General features: G+C 49.9%; 1 protein-coding gene across 8 annotated transcripts in view; it reads left to right on the top strand.

Moving 5' to 3' along the window:
* The window catches only part of EPS15L1 (epidermal growth factor receptor pathway substrate 15 like 1), a 116,652-nt gene that overhangs the window by 65,627 nt on the left and 38,104 nt on the right, over positions 1-12,921 (top strand). For 7 of the 8 annotated variants that reach the window (XM_063599992.1, XM_063599989.1, XM_034946167.4 and 4 more), the window contains 5 exons: positions 1,325-1,486; positions 2,149-2,346; positions 3,591-3,755; positions 10,613-10,736; positions 12,078-12,128. In XM_063599992.1, the coding sequence (XP_063456062.1) occupies positions 1,325-1,486; positions 2,149-2,346; positions 3,591-3,755; positions 10,613-10,736; positions 12,078-12,128 (700 nt within the window). The remainder of the gene's footprint in view (positions 1-1,324; positions 1,487-2,148; positions 2,347-3,590; positions 3,756-10,612; positions 10,737-12,077; positions 12,129-12,921) is intronic. The other variant, XM_063599991.1, reaches the window with a different exon arrangement.

The following is a 12,921-nucleotide window of genomic DNA, read 5'->3' as shown; positions in this document are numbered from 1 at the left end:
CCAGCCATGGCTCCCCGCAAACCCACCCCTCCTCTCCATTCTCACGACCACCACTTCACTCAGGCCCCAGCTGCTGCTGCCTCTCCCTGGACCCCACCCGAGGCCCCTGCAGTTCCTGCGTCCTGATGGCCCTTGCACCACGCTCCACATGGCAGCTGGAGGGAGGAGGCTTGTCACAATGCCCGTTGTGCTATTTCAGCTTTGGTTATTTATCTTAAAGACAGATAATGCATTTGCATGGTTGAAAATCAGGAGGTGAGAAGCCTCTGCCCTCTCCTTGGGTGTCCCCATCCCCGGAGGTGCTGTTCATGAGTTCCTGGAGGGGGCCTTCCAGAAAGGTTGATGCACACCACACATACCCTCCCCTTCCCGTTCACACAAATGCAATGTGCTCATGTCCCACTGTAAGGCAGAGCACACGGCGCCATCCCGTTCCATGGCCAAGGAGCGTCCCACAGTGTGGGCTGTGCTGGAACCTTCCAGCCAGCACCTCATGGACATCTGCATTGTTTACGGATTTTGCTGTCATAGACGTTGTATGCCTCTGCACACGCTGTATGCTTCCAGGATGCTTTTCTTGGAAGTGGAATCATGAGGCAGTGGAGCCTCAGGCTGACCATCTGGATCCATCCCACGGGGTCAGAGAGAGCTTCAGAAACAGAATCATGATGTCCCGCCTCCCATGCTCGCACATCCCACCGGGCTCCCCACCGCAGAGCCCAGCACAGTCTCCTTGGTGTGGCCTGTGGGGTGCAGCCTCTGATGCCTCCACCCATTCCCTTTTGCTCTAGCTGGAGTGCGACACCCCCCCACCCTGGGGTCCCTGTGGTTCCCTCCGCCAGGCTCTGTCCCTGGCTCTTCACCTGCTTGGCACCTGCTCACCTGTTGGCACCATCCTAAATGCTGCTTTTGTGGGCATCTTCCCTGCCCACAAGGTGTGACTGCAGTTTCCCTGTGACCCCCTTGGTGCCACTTGTCCACGTTTATTTGCGTTTAGGTGATGTTCCCCTCCGCAGCCACAGCTGCATGTCATCCGGGAGCTGGGGCCTTTTTCTCACAGGGACCCAGCCCCTTCTCTTGCACCTGGCCTCTGTTAGGCCATCAGGAAATATCTGCTGAGGGAGCTGGTGAGAGAGTGGCCCCGGGCCTCCAGCCCAAGAGGCACACATTGGCCGTGGGTGTGCACGGAATGCTGGCCCTGAGCACGGTCACAGTGGGTGGTTTCGGAGGCTTTCCCTGGACTTCTGGCCCAGGCTGCCCCCCGTTATCTTGGACATGCTTCATTTTTCCCATCCTCACATAAACCCCTGCAACTCCTCCCTAGGAATTACAAAATGACCTAGACCGCGAAACAAGCAGTTTGCAGGAGCTCGAGGCTCAGAAACAGGATGCTCAAGACCGCCTGGACGAGATGGACCAGCAGAAGGCCAAGCTCCGAGACATGCTGAGCGACGTCCGGCAGAAGTGCCAGGATGAGACTCAGATGGTGGGTCCCGGCCACCTCCGGGGCAGCGCCCTATGCACAGGCAGGGGCTTCCCAAGGACTCCCCTGAGCTCGTGTTACCTGGGAACACAACACTTAGACACCCTACTGGGTCATTAGAGTTCCTCCAAACACCATGTGGAAAAGTGTCCAAGCACCTGTGGCTTGACTTCCTGGCCACCCCCCTGTACTCCTAGAAGTCAGGTTGTATAAGTGAATGGCCTTGGTCCCTGCGAACTTGTGCCCTGAACACACCCCACCCTGGCTGTGCCCCACAACACAGGGAGTTCCAGGGTGCCTGTGTCCCCTCCTCAGGTGTCTCTGAGGCTCCTCACAGATCCCGGAGGCTGCAACCTCAGAAAACTCTATGGGGACGCTCAGCCTCTGGGGGGATGGACAGATTGTTCGTGCTTGGTCATGCCCCTCATTATTCCAAAGTGATCTTCCGTTAGCCACAGCGGGATGAGCCCATCTGCCTTTTCATTTGTGTCTCTATTTTGGGTGTAGAAAGAGGCCTGTAAGGAAGCCAGGTGTCCGGGCCTGGGTTAGGTGTCTGCCTCCCTGGCTTAGCTTGTTTCGGGGATGGGGGCTAAGAGTTCTTTCTCGGAGTCCCATTTCATCCTGCACTGTGAATCCCTTTAACATCTTTTAACATCTCATTTCAGATCTCATCATTGAAAACGCAAATCCAATCTCAGGAATCTGACTTAAAGTCCCAGGAAGATGATCTGAACCGAGCCAAGTCGGAGCTGAACCGATTGCAGCAGGAGGAAACCCAGCTGGAGCAGAGCATTCAGGCTGGGCGAGTCCAGCTGGAAACCATCATCAAGTCCCTGAAGTCAACGCAAGACGAAATCAACCAGGTACTTCACGGAGTCGGGTCCCTGCCACATGCCGGGGACCAGCGAGCCCCAAGAGCCGAGGCTGCCACTGCTGAACTCCTTTGCTCTCACCCTTGTTACTTACGTGAGGGTCTCTTTTGGGAGGCTGTGGTGCTGGCCTGGAGGCGCAGGGCCAAGGACTCCCCAGGGCATGTTCCAGAGTTTGTTGGCATTGGCCTGGAGGAGTTCACTTTCCTTTCCTGAGCACACAGCATCTTCAGGGAGTAGGCGGGGTGGGGTGGGAACACTTAATTAATGGCTCATTTGGAGAGAGCTTGGGGTTCTTTCCAGCCTGGTCCTCACACAGACAAGAGGGACAAAGTCAGAGAGATGACTTCTTTGTCCTTGGGCAAGAGAACAGACGTCATCCTCCACAGCCACTGGTGTGTTCAGGAGGCGCCATCCTGGAGCATCGCGCCATGCAGGACCCCCATTTTCTAAGCTGCCTGGGATGCCCCCACCCTCTTCCCAGTCCAGGGGGGGCGCTGGCTTCTCGTGGCCTGCAGCCGTTGCCCTTTCCTGCTCTCCTGTGGGCAGTAGTTGAAGGCCTCTGTCCTGGCCCTGGGCATCCAGTCTACACAGTGGTTGTGACACTGGCCCTCGCCTGTGTCGGAGTGGCCAGGCACACTTCTTTTCCCAATTGAACTGGTCTCTCTCTGTGCTCCATTAGCCAGTTTATAGGCCACAGTTGATCGCAAGCATGGACCGCTCAGAGATTTACTGCCCTTTCTTGTGCTTTATGGTTAATATCTGTAGGATTACTTTCAGTGTTTTCTCTTCTAACCCTTAGAGTTTGTAGTTGGGTGTCAGGAGCAAAGATATGTTGCTTTGCGCAGTGCAGTGCCTTACACCTGTTAACCCAGCACTTTAGGAGGCTGAGGCAAGAGGATCACTTGAGGCCAGGAGTTCAAGACCAGACTGGACAACATAGTGAGGCCCCATCTCTACAAAAAATACAGAATTTTTTTTGTATTTTTTGCAGAGATGGGGTCTTGGTTTGTTGCCCAAAAATATAGGTGGTGACACACGCCTATAGTCCCAGCTACTCAGGAGGCTGAGGCAGGAGGAGCTCCTGAGGTCAGGAGCTCAAGGCTACAGTGAGCTATGATCACTTCACTACATTCCAGTCTGGGTGACAGAGTGAGACCCTGTGTCTTAAAAAAAAAGGTCTTTTCTGACATGTTTTCCTGACCCTGCTTAATGCTGATGATGTCTTTGTTGCACAGGCAAGGAGCAAACTTTCCCAGCTGCATGAAAGCCGCCAGGAGGCCCACAGGAGCCTGGAGCAGTATGACCAGGTGCTCGACGGAGCCCATGGTGCCAGCCTGACCGACCTGGCCAACCTGAGCGAAGGCGTCTCCCTGGCAGAGAGAGGCAGTTTTGGAGCCATGGTAAAGGTTGAATAAACGTATTACAGTACGGGGCTCTGGTCCCCTGGTGTGACAGCAGAACATTCCACCTGCCAGATCTGTTCATGGCCAACGTTGGTTCCAGCCAAGCGCAGGCGGCTGTCTGTTGTTTTTGCTGCCACTTTGCGCATTCACACCAGGCCTCGCAGCCTGGCACAGGTGGCCATGCTGAATCCTGGCTTCCAGAACAAAGTCCAAGATAGGCCTGGATCCTTTCAGAACCTGTTTTGAATGCCCTCCATCTCTGCGGAAGTATTTACATTGGGCCAACCACCCAAATTCAGAGGGCTTCTCAAACTTAACCAAAATTGGATCAGTTTCTGCTCATTGTGGAAACCCCACATTCTACTAATCAGGGGGCAGGGGACATCTGAGGGGCATGTGTCTATGTGTATGTGTGTTTCCACAAGGAACACCTTGAAAAGCAAATGTGTTGCTAAAGATGAGGAAGTAATGGCAAGCAGCGCCCCAGGGTGTTGCTCTTTCAAGTAAGAATTGGCCTCTCCTGAAATTTTGGTTATGTTTAAAAACCTCTGCACTTTACTCTGACCTCATGACCCTGGAGTTGTGATCAGGCCTGGGGCAGGGGACTGTCGGCCCCTTACATTTTTGAGAGCTCTTGAGCCCCTGATACCAAGACAGGTGTGACCTTTTCCTTAGGTTGTCACATCCCCCCTGTTCACACCAGAGTCTGCCCCTGCAGCCTCGAACCTGGGGACATGCAGTTTCCCATTTCGTCTTGGTGCTGTTCCGGGAGCGGACGGGCCGGGCCGCGCAGGTCTGGATGTTTCCTTGGTGCTCTGCTGCCTCCAGCAGCTCTGTCCGTGCTGCCACCCTCTCTCCCAGGGCTCATCCCTGGAGCCCTTCTGCTCCTGGGCCTCTGTACATCATGGATTCCTCTTCCTCCCTGGAATAAGAGTGAGCGCTCGTGCTCTCTAAACACCACACTTGCCTCTTTATGTTCAATGCTTGACGTGTTTCTTTTCTCAGCAGCCAAGTCCTCAGTCCCAAGGATTTATGGGGAAGCACACGCGTCCCCTGGGCTGCTGGGAAGGCACTGCTGGCGAGCTCATCTGTCTCTTGTGTCTGGCCCCCGCTGGGTGCACCGCCTCCCTCTTTCCTCCCATACTCTCTTTTCTCGTGGACTCGTAATGAGGTGGTTTCCATAGCCGCCCCCGGGCCCGTCATCACCAGCTTTATTGTCTAAATTTAAACGATGAGCATTCATCCTTCATGAGTTACGAGAAGCCAGAACTCCTCGCTTTGCTCCCTGGCTGTTCTTGGTGTGTGTGTTTCCGCCTCACAACCTGGCTCCTACTTTCCCCATCTGGCATTGTCCCCTGGCACCGCTTTTGGCTTGTCCTGCTCAGTCTTCGTTCAGGGAACAGCTTCCTCTTAAACGTCCCTTTTGCAGGTTTTTAGAAACCGGTTTTCTTGGATAAAAGTTGGCAGTGAAGTGGCAGTTTGCAAGTGGCCAGTGATTCCCCCAACTCCAAAGACAGATTTTTACCTTTCTGGTTATTTTTGTTCATCTTTTGGGCAGGGCAAAGGTTACCTGAGACACAATTACTTTGGGAATGTAGATATAAGATATGTTACGTGGAAACTTGCAACTGGCATCCGAAAGAAAAACTGTTTTTATCCTGTTGTACAAATACAGTTTTTAAAGCATTTTTCTGGCTTGTTTCTATTTCTTAATACATACTTGGAAGAGAGATTTTTGTTTACTCCTGAACACTTCAAGACTGCTTCAGAGCCGAGAGAGAGGTGTCTTAGTTCTCCCTTGTGGGTCAAAGTTGAGGGTTTTAGGTCCCTGAGAATAGCGTATCCACAGTGGTACATCTGGAACTTCCTATGTTTGGACAGTTCTACTCAGGTTACTAAATTCCATGTGAAGCTCATGCAGCGTGACTTTATCTCAAAAGTCAGGGTTTTTTTGTTTTTTTTTTTTTTTTGAGACTGAGTCTCACTCTGTCTCCCAGACTGGAGTGCAGTGGCATGATCTCAGCTCACTGCAACCTCTGCCTCCCGGGTCCAAGTGATTCTCCTGCCTCAGCCTCCCGAGTAGCAGAGATTACAGGCACGTGCCACCATGCCCAGCTAATTTTTGTATTTTCAGTAGAGACGAGGTTTCACAGTGTGGCCCAGGCTCGTCTTGAACTCCTGACCTCAGGCAATCTGCCCGCCTCGACCTCCCCAAATGCTGGGATTACAAGCGTGAGCCACCGCACCCGCCAAAGTCAGGTTCTTAAAGCCATATTTATTTCTTGTCTCTCATCTGATTATGAGAATATTGGCCTCTTGCTCACCATCCAATCAACTTGTGGAGAGAAGCTAATAAATCATCCCAGACTTAGGCCTTACTGAGGACAGATTAAGAAAGGTTGATTGATCTGTCACATCCAGACCTAGTGGCATGCTGGAGCCAGTTTTTATTGACTTTCCAGAACCTATTATTAAATAGGAACTGGCCGGGCACAGTGGCTCACACCTGTAATCCCAGTCCCTTGGGAGGCTGAGGTGGGAGGATTGCTTGAGGCCAGCTGCGTGCCACTGCACTCCAGCCTGGGTGACACAGCGAGACTCAATCTCTAAAAAAAAAAAAAAAAAAAAAAACCCCAAAAAGCAAAAAAGAGGAACTTGTGAGCTAGTTGCTTGGAAACTTGAAATCAACCATAATGAGACTGTTTACACCACAGGAATTGGCAGAAGCTCTAAACCAGGGCTTTTTTCTGAGAGAACTGATTCCCAGCACACCCCTGCTGCCCAGCACTCCTCTAAAGGGCGGGAATGTCACAGAAGCTTCTTCAGCCCCCTTTCAGAGTTGCCGTGTGTATTTCCTAAGAAGGGTACAACTTCGCACTGGTTGCTGAACTTGTTCAAGATATTACATCTCTGCCAAGGGCCGTGTCATTCATCCTGGCCCTTGTCTGCTGTACTCGTGTCCCCCAAGTTGGCAGATGGGTCTGTTCTCCTTGGTAGGTGGTCTGCAAGGGGTAGAGTTGATGGTATCTTTGTAACAGGGAAATCTCATTTCCCACTCTGATTCTGTGCAATGGAATCAAAACCACTATTAGTTACCCTGACCTCCTGAATCCTGCTGGGGTCTCAGGCTTCCCCTTGGAAGGGGAAGGAGTGATTGTGGCTTCAGGCCAATGACTCCTGAGAAAGTGATTGCAGGCCTGACTGTCAGTGCAGGGGGCTTGCAGCCAGCATTCCCAGAACCTCAGTCTCTTCTCTGCCATTGTTTACTGTTATTTGGCAGTCTTCCAAGTGACGACTGAAAACACTGAAAAAAAAAACCTTATAAATAAATGCCAATTAAAAACTAAATAGAGCCAGGCATGGTGGCGAGTGCCTGTAGTCCCAGCTACTTGGGAGGCTGAAGCAGGAGGATCCTTGAGCCCGGGAGTTCTGGGCTATAGTGTGCTATGCTGATTGGGTGTCTACACTAAGTTAGTCATCAGTATGGTACCTTCTGGGAGCAGGGGACCACCAGTCGCCTAAGGAGAGGTAAACCTGCCCTGGTCAGAAGCGGAGCAGGTCAAAACTCCCATGCTGCTCAGTAGTGGGATTGCACCTGTGAATAGCCATTGCCCTCCAGCCCGGGCAACGTAGTGAGATCCTACCTTTAAAAACAAACTAAATAGAAGCTTTCATTCTGAGGTCAAGCTGGCATTCTTAACTCGCTGCTTTATCCAGGTCATGATTCCTCTCTTTCTTCTGGAACAAATATATTCCTCCTTCCATGGGGCAGTGTGAAAGGCAGATTTTCCACGTGGGCCTCCTGGCTTCTTTAGAGTAGGACTTCTCCATCTTGATCTGCATCCGAGACCCCCATCAGACGCTTGCTGGGCGTGTGTGTCTTGTGGTCGTCAGCACCTGACGTCCACTCAGCACTGTCTCCAGCTGCAGTGCTTGTGGACATCTGTACTTAACTTGTCTAAGAACCCGGCTTGGTTTCCCCACCTTGGGAAAACCCTGTGGTCGGAGGCTCCAGCTATTCTTTCCCAGGTAAGAAAAACCATTCCATGTTCATCAGATGGCAGGGATGTGGGTGCATTCTCCTGAAGTGGGGGCCGAGGAAGCGGCACTCATGCTGATTCACACTCATTCACAGCCCAGACCGGTGGCTTGTCTTAACTCTGTACCTCTCATAACTGTCCTGCACCCCTAAGTTGGCTGCCCCAGGGTGGTGGCAGCCTTGCTAGGAAACTTTCTTTTGGACCTTTGATGTCATTGCCCCACACCATTGTCCCTATTTTCGTGGACGCCCCGGCTTTTTAATGATTTTGTTTTGGTCGGTTGGAATACTGGACTGGTTTGTGAGTCCTCCGCAGGAATGCCAGTGTATCTGCCAAATTCAATGAGGGTGTTGTGCTGTTTTTTTAATATCACAGTGAAACATTCATGTTTTCACTGAGGGTGTGTCTTTATTAACTAAAACAGAGTCCTTATTTAAACCAACTGTATTGTTCCCATGTATATGACAAACCCACCCTTTTCAGACTACTTCCCATTACAAAAATGTGCTCTTCAAAAGTAAATATTTTTTCTTCTCGTTTAAATGAACCTGTTTGTTTCTAGAAATACACACTTTAAAAAAAAATGCAAAGCGTTGTGTATGCTCTAGTAATTCTAACTGCATAAGTACTCATTTCCTCATAGGACAGAAACAACCAGCATGTTTCTTGGTATGAAAACTCCATTTTCTCAAATGCCCACCTAGGTACATACTCACCGAGAAAAGGATGATTGAGGAAGGTCACACCTTTGAAATGAGGCCTGTGCCGCTGTTGTTGAGTGGCTCTTTACAGTTTTCTTCATGGCATTTCCAAGTTTATTATTTTTTTCTGACTCAGTGATTTAAAAAAAATTGTTTAACTTTCAGGTAAAATAGACATAAACAGCCGGGCACGGTGGCTCACGCCTGTAATCCCAGCACTTTGGGAGGCCGAGGCAGGTGGATTACTTGAGGTCAGGAGATCAAGACTGGCCTGCCCAACATGGTGAAACCCCATCTCTACTAAAAATACAAAAAATAGCTGGGCATGGTGGCGCACGCCTGTAATCCCAGCTACTCAGGAGGCTGAGGCAGGAGAATCACTTGAACCCGGGAGGTGGAGGTTGCAGTGAGCCGAGATCGCGCCACTGCACTCCAGCCTGGATGACAAGAGTGAAACTCTGTCTCAGAAAAAAAAAAAGAAAGAAAGAAAAATAGACATAAACTTGACCATCTTCACTGTCTTTAAGTGTACAGTTCAGTAGTGTTAGGTATATTCACATTGTTGTGGAACCCAGCTCTAGAACGTTTTCATCCCCATGAAATACCCACTCCCCATCCCCCCACCCACAGCCCCTGGCAGCCACTGTTCTACTACGTCACTGTGAATGTGATGACTCTAGGGTTCTCATAGAAGTGGAATCATACCTTGTGCGTCGTTTCGTGACTGATTTCACTCAACAGCCTCTCCTCAAGGTTCTTCCATGTTGGAGCATGTGTCAGAATTTGCTTCCTTTTGAAGGCTGAATCAGATTCTGTTGTGTGGCTCGTTACAATTTTCTTGATGACATTTCAAATTCATTATTTTTTTCTGACTTAGAAAAAAATTTTGTTTTTCCATTTTGTTTATCCATTCATTCATCGATGGACATTTGAGTTGCTTCCACTCAATGATTTTTTAATGAACTTTTATTTTAGAATAGTTTTTAGATTTATGAAAAAATTGCAAAGATAGGTCAGGTGCGGTAGCTCATGCCTATAATCCCAGTACGTTGGGAGGCTGAGGTGGGAGGATCAGTTGAGCTCAGGAGTTCAAAACCAGCCCTGGCAACATAGTGAGAGACTTCATTTCTACAAAAAATATAAAAATTAGCCAGGCTTGGTGGTGCGCGCCTATAGTCCTGGCTACTCGGGAGACCGACGTGGGAGGATCACTTGAGCCCAGATGGTCGAGGCTGGAGTAACCCATGAGTGTGCAACTGCACTCCAACCTGGACAACAGAGTGAGACCCTGTTTCAGAAAAAGAAAAACTGCAAAGATAGTGCATAGTTCCTCTATATCCCACACCCAGTTCCTCCTGTTAGTCACATCATATATAGTACATTTGTCATAACTAATGAACCAGTATTAAACATTATTATTCACTCAAGTTCATACTTCTTCAATGATCTTTAATTAATTTTTTTTTTTTAAAGATACAGGGTCTTGCACTGTTGTGGCTGGAGTGCAGTGGCACAATCATAGCTCACTGTAACCTCCACCTCCTGGGTTCAGGCAATCTCCTGAGTCAACCTCCCAAGTAGCAGGGATTATAGGTACACACCACCACACCTTGATTTTTTTTTTTTTTTTTTGAGATATAATCTCACTCACTCTATCGCCCAGGCTGGAGCGCAATGGCGTAATCTCAGCTCACTGCAACCTCCACCTCCTGGGTTCAAGCAGTTCTTCTGCCTCAGCCTCCCAAGTAGCTGGGATTACAGGTGCCCGGCACAACACCCAGCTAATTTTTTGTATTTTTAGTAGAGACAGGTTTTCACCATGTTGGCCAGGCTGGTCTTGAACTCCTGACCTCAGGTGCTCCACCTGCTTTGGCCTCCCAAAGTGCTGGGATTACAGGCGTGAGCCACCATGCCTGGCCTCATTTTTAAATTTTTGTTTTTATAGAGATGGGATTTTGCTATGTTGCCCAGGCCAGCCTCGAACTCCTGGCTAAATCATTCTTTTTAGGGTCATGCTACTCAAAGTGGAAATGTGAGTTAAGTATGGAATTCCGTACTTTGCTTTAACTCAGAAATAATAAAATCCCTGTCCTGTTTCTTCACAAAATTGTAGGATGATCCTTTCAAAAATAAAGCCTTGTTATTTAGCAACAACACGCAAGAGTTGCATCCGGATCCTTTCCAGACAGAAGACCCCTTCAAATCTGACCCATTTAAAGGAGCTGACCCCTTCAAAGGTATCTCACTTGCTACCCACTTTCTCATTGAAAGACTGTGTGTTTTATGTCGAATTTAGAGTGGTTCTTCAACTAGAAAAGTAAGGACATGCCACTATCTGAAATGGAGGGGGAAAGGAATGCCTTTTTTTTTTTTTTTTTGGAGACGAACTCTCGCTCTCTCGCTGTCACCCAGGCTGGAATGCAGTGGCGCAATCTCGGCTCACTGCAACCTCCGCCTCCTGGGTTCAAGCAATTCTCCTGCCTCAGTGCCCATCACCGCACCCGGCTAATTTTTGTATATTTAGTAGAGTCGGGGTTTCACTGTGTTGCCCAGTCTGGTCTCGAACTCTTGACCTCAGGTAATCCACCCGCCTCAGCCCCACAAAGTGCTGGGATTACAGGTGTGAGGCACCGCACCCAGCAGGAACGCCTTTTAAGCTTCTTATCTCACCCTGTTAACCAGAGAGCCAAGGCATCGAGATACAGTGGGAAGTGTTCCAAGCTCACCACAAGACCCACATTTGAAGGCAGCTTGGCCAGCCCCCTTGAACTCTTCAGTACTTCAGGTTCCTAATCCCTCAGCAGGTTAATAAATTTCCTCCTTGCTCACCTCACAGGGTTGATAAAATAATCAGAGCTAGTAATGATCATGAAAGTACCTGGAAAACCATGGATTCCTACCTAAACCTAAGGTCTGGATAATTTTAGGAGTCTGTCCAGAGCCACACCTGAGTCAAGAATAACTAAGAATTCCAGAAACAAGATTTCCAAGTTTCTGTCCATGTTTCAGAGCAAAACAGTATTTCCAGGAGGAAGGCTCTCTACATTTTTGAGAAAAACACTGAGGTGGGGAGAGGGCAGCGGGAGCTTGAGCTTCAGCTTGGGTTGGAAGCCTGCCGGGTCTGAGAGGCGAATCTGGCAGCCCCTGAAGCCCAGGGGTGCCGCCGCCTCATTGCTGCAGGGCCGGTGATAAAGTGAGGGACAGCCCAGGGTCCTGTGTCCTCTTACCCAGGGAGGTGGCAGGCAGATGGGATAAAGGAAACCCAGCATGGGAAGAGAGGAGTGGATTCTAGCCCACTCTGTGTCTTCCCCAACTCCAGTCTGTGTGGGACAGCCAGCAGTACCTTCCTTCTCATCTTTAACATTCTAGCCAGAAACAGCTGCCTCCTCCAGGTCCCTCTCTTTGATTTGCCAAGGTTTTGAGGGCAGGTGGATAGTAGAGAAGGAACTAACATTCTCTCCCTACACTGGAGGAGTAGAAGGCAATGAAAGGCTTGGGAGGTGGGTGGCTGTGTCCAAGGGCCCGGCCTGCATCCTGTGCCCTAGAGCTAATAAGCATTTCTCTCCTCTTCCAACCAGGCGACCCGTTCCAGAATGACCCCTTTGCAGAACAGCAGACAACTTCAACAGGTAAAATTCAGTGTTTCCCGGACCGGTCTTTAGACTGTGTCCAGTCCTGGCTCAGAAGTCGCACGTGGTGGGACTTGTGTCCACATACACCGGGGATGGCAGCCATGTAACTGGGAAGGACGGCCGTCCATCCATGTTGCACCCATTCTCGGTCCCGTTCCCTTCTGGAGGTGGCTCCCCTCCCCAGGTCCAGTCACTGCCCACACCCCACCCTGGAGTGTGGTGGGATCACATTGCTTGCTAATTTATTTATTTATTTTATTTTTTGAGACGGAGTCTTGCTCTGCCACCCCGGCTGGAGTGCAGTGGTGTGATCTTGGCTCACTGCAACCCCCGCCTCCCGAGTTGAAGTGATTCTCCTGCCTCAGCCTCCCGATTAGCTAGGACTACAGGTGCCCACCACCATGCCCAGCTAATTTTTGTATTTTTAGTAGAGACAGTGTTTCACCATGTTGGCCAGGCTCGTCTCAAACTCTTGAGCTCAGGTGATCTGCCCACCTTGGTCTCCCAAAGTGCTGGAATGACAGGCGTGAGCCACCATGCCCGACCGATTTATTTTTTTTCAGGTGAAATTTATGTAACATAAAAGTCACTGTTTTAAAGCATCCAATTCAGTGGTATTGAGCACACTCACAGTGTTGTGCAATGATCACCTTCATCTAGTTCCACAACATTCTCATCCCCGCAAAAGGAGACCCCATCCCAATCAGCAGTCACTCCCCATTCCCTCCCGCAACCCCTGGCACCCACCAACCTATTTTCTGTCTCTATGGATTTACCTGCATTGTTTATT

This window comes from Pan paniscus, chromosome 20, assembly GCF_029289425.2.
Source record: "Pan paniscus chromosome 20, NHGRI_mPanPan1-v2.0_pri, whole genome shotgun sequence".
Taxonomy (NCBI): Eukaryota; Metazoa; Chordata; class Mammalia; order Primates; family Hominidae; genus Pan; species Pan paniscus.
Note: the sequence above shows the minus strand (reverse complement) of the source record. Positions and strands in the feature narration are given on the sequence as shown.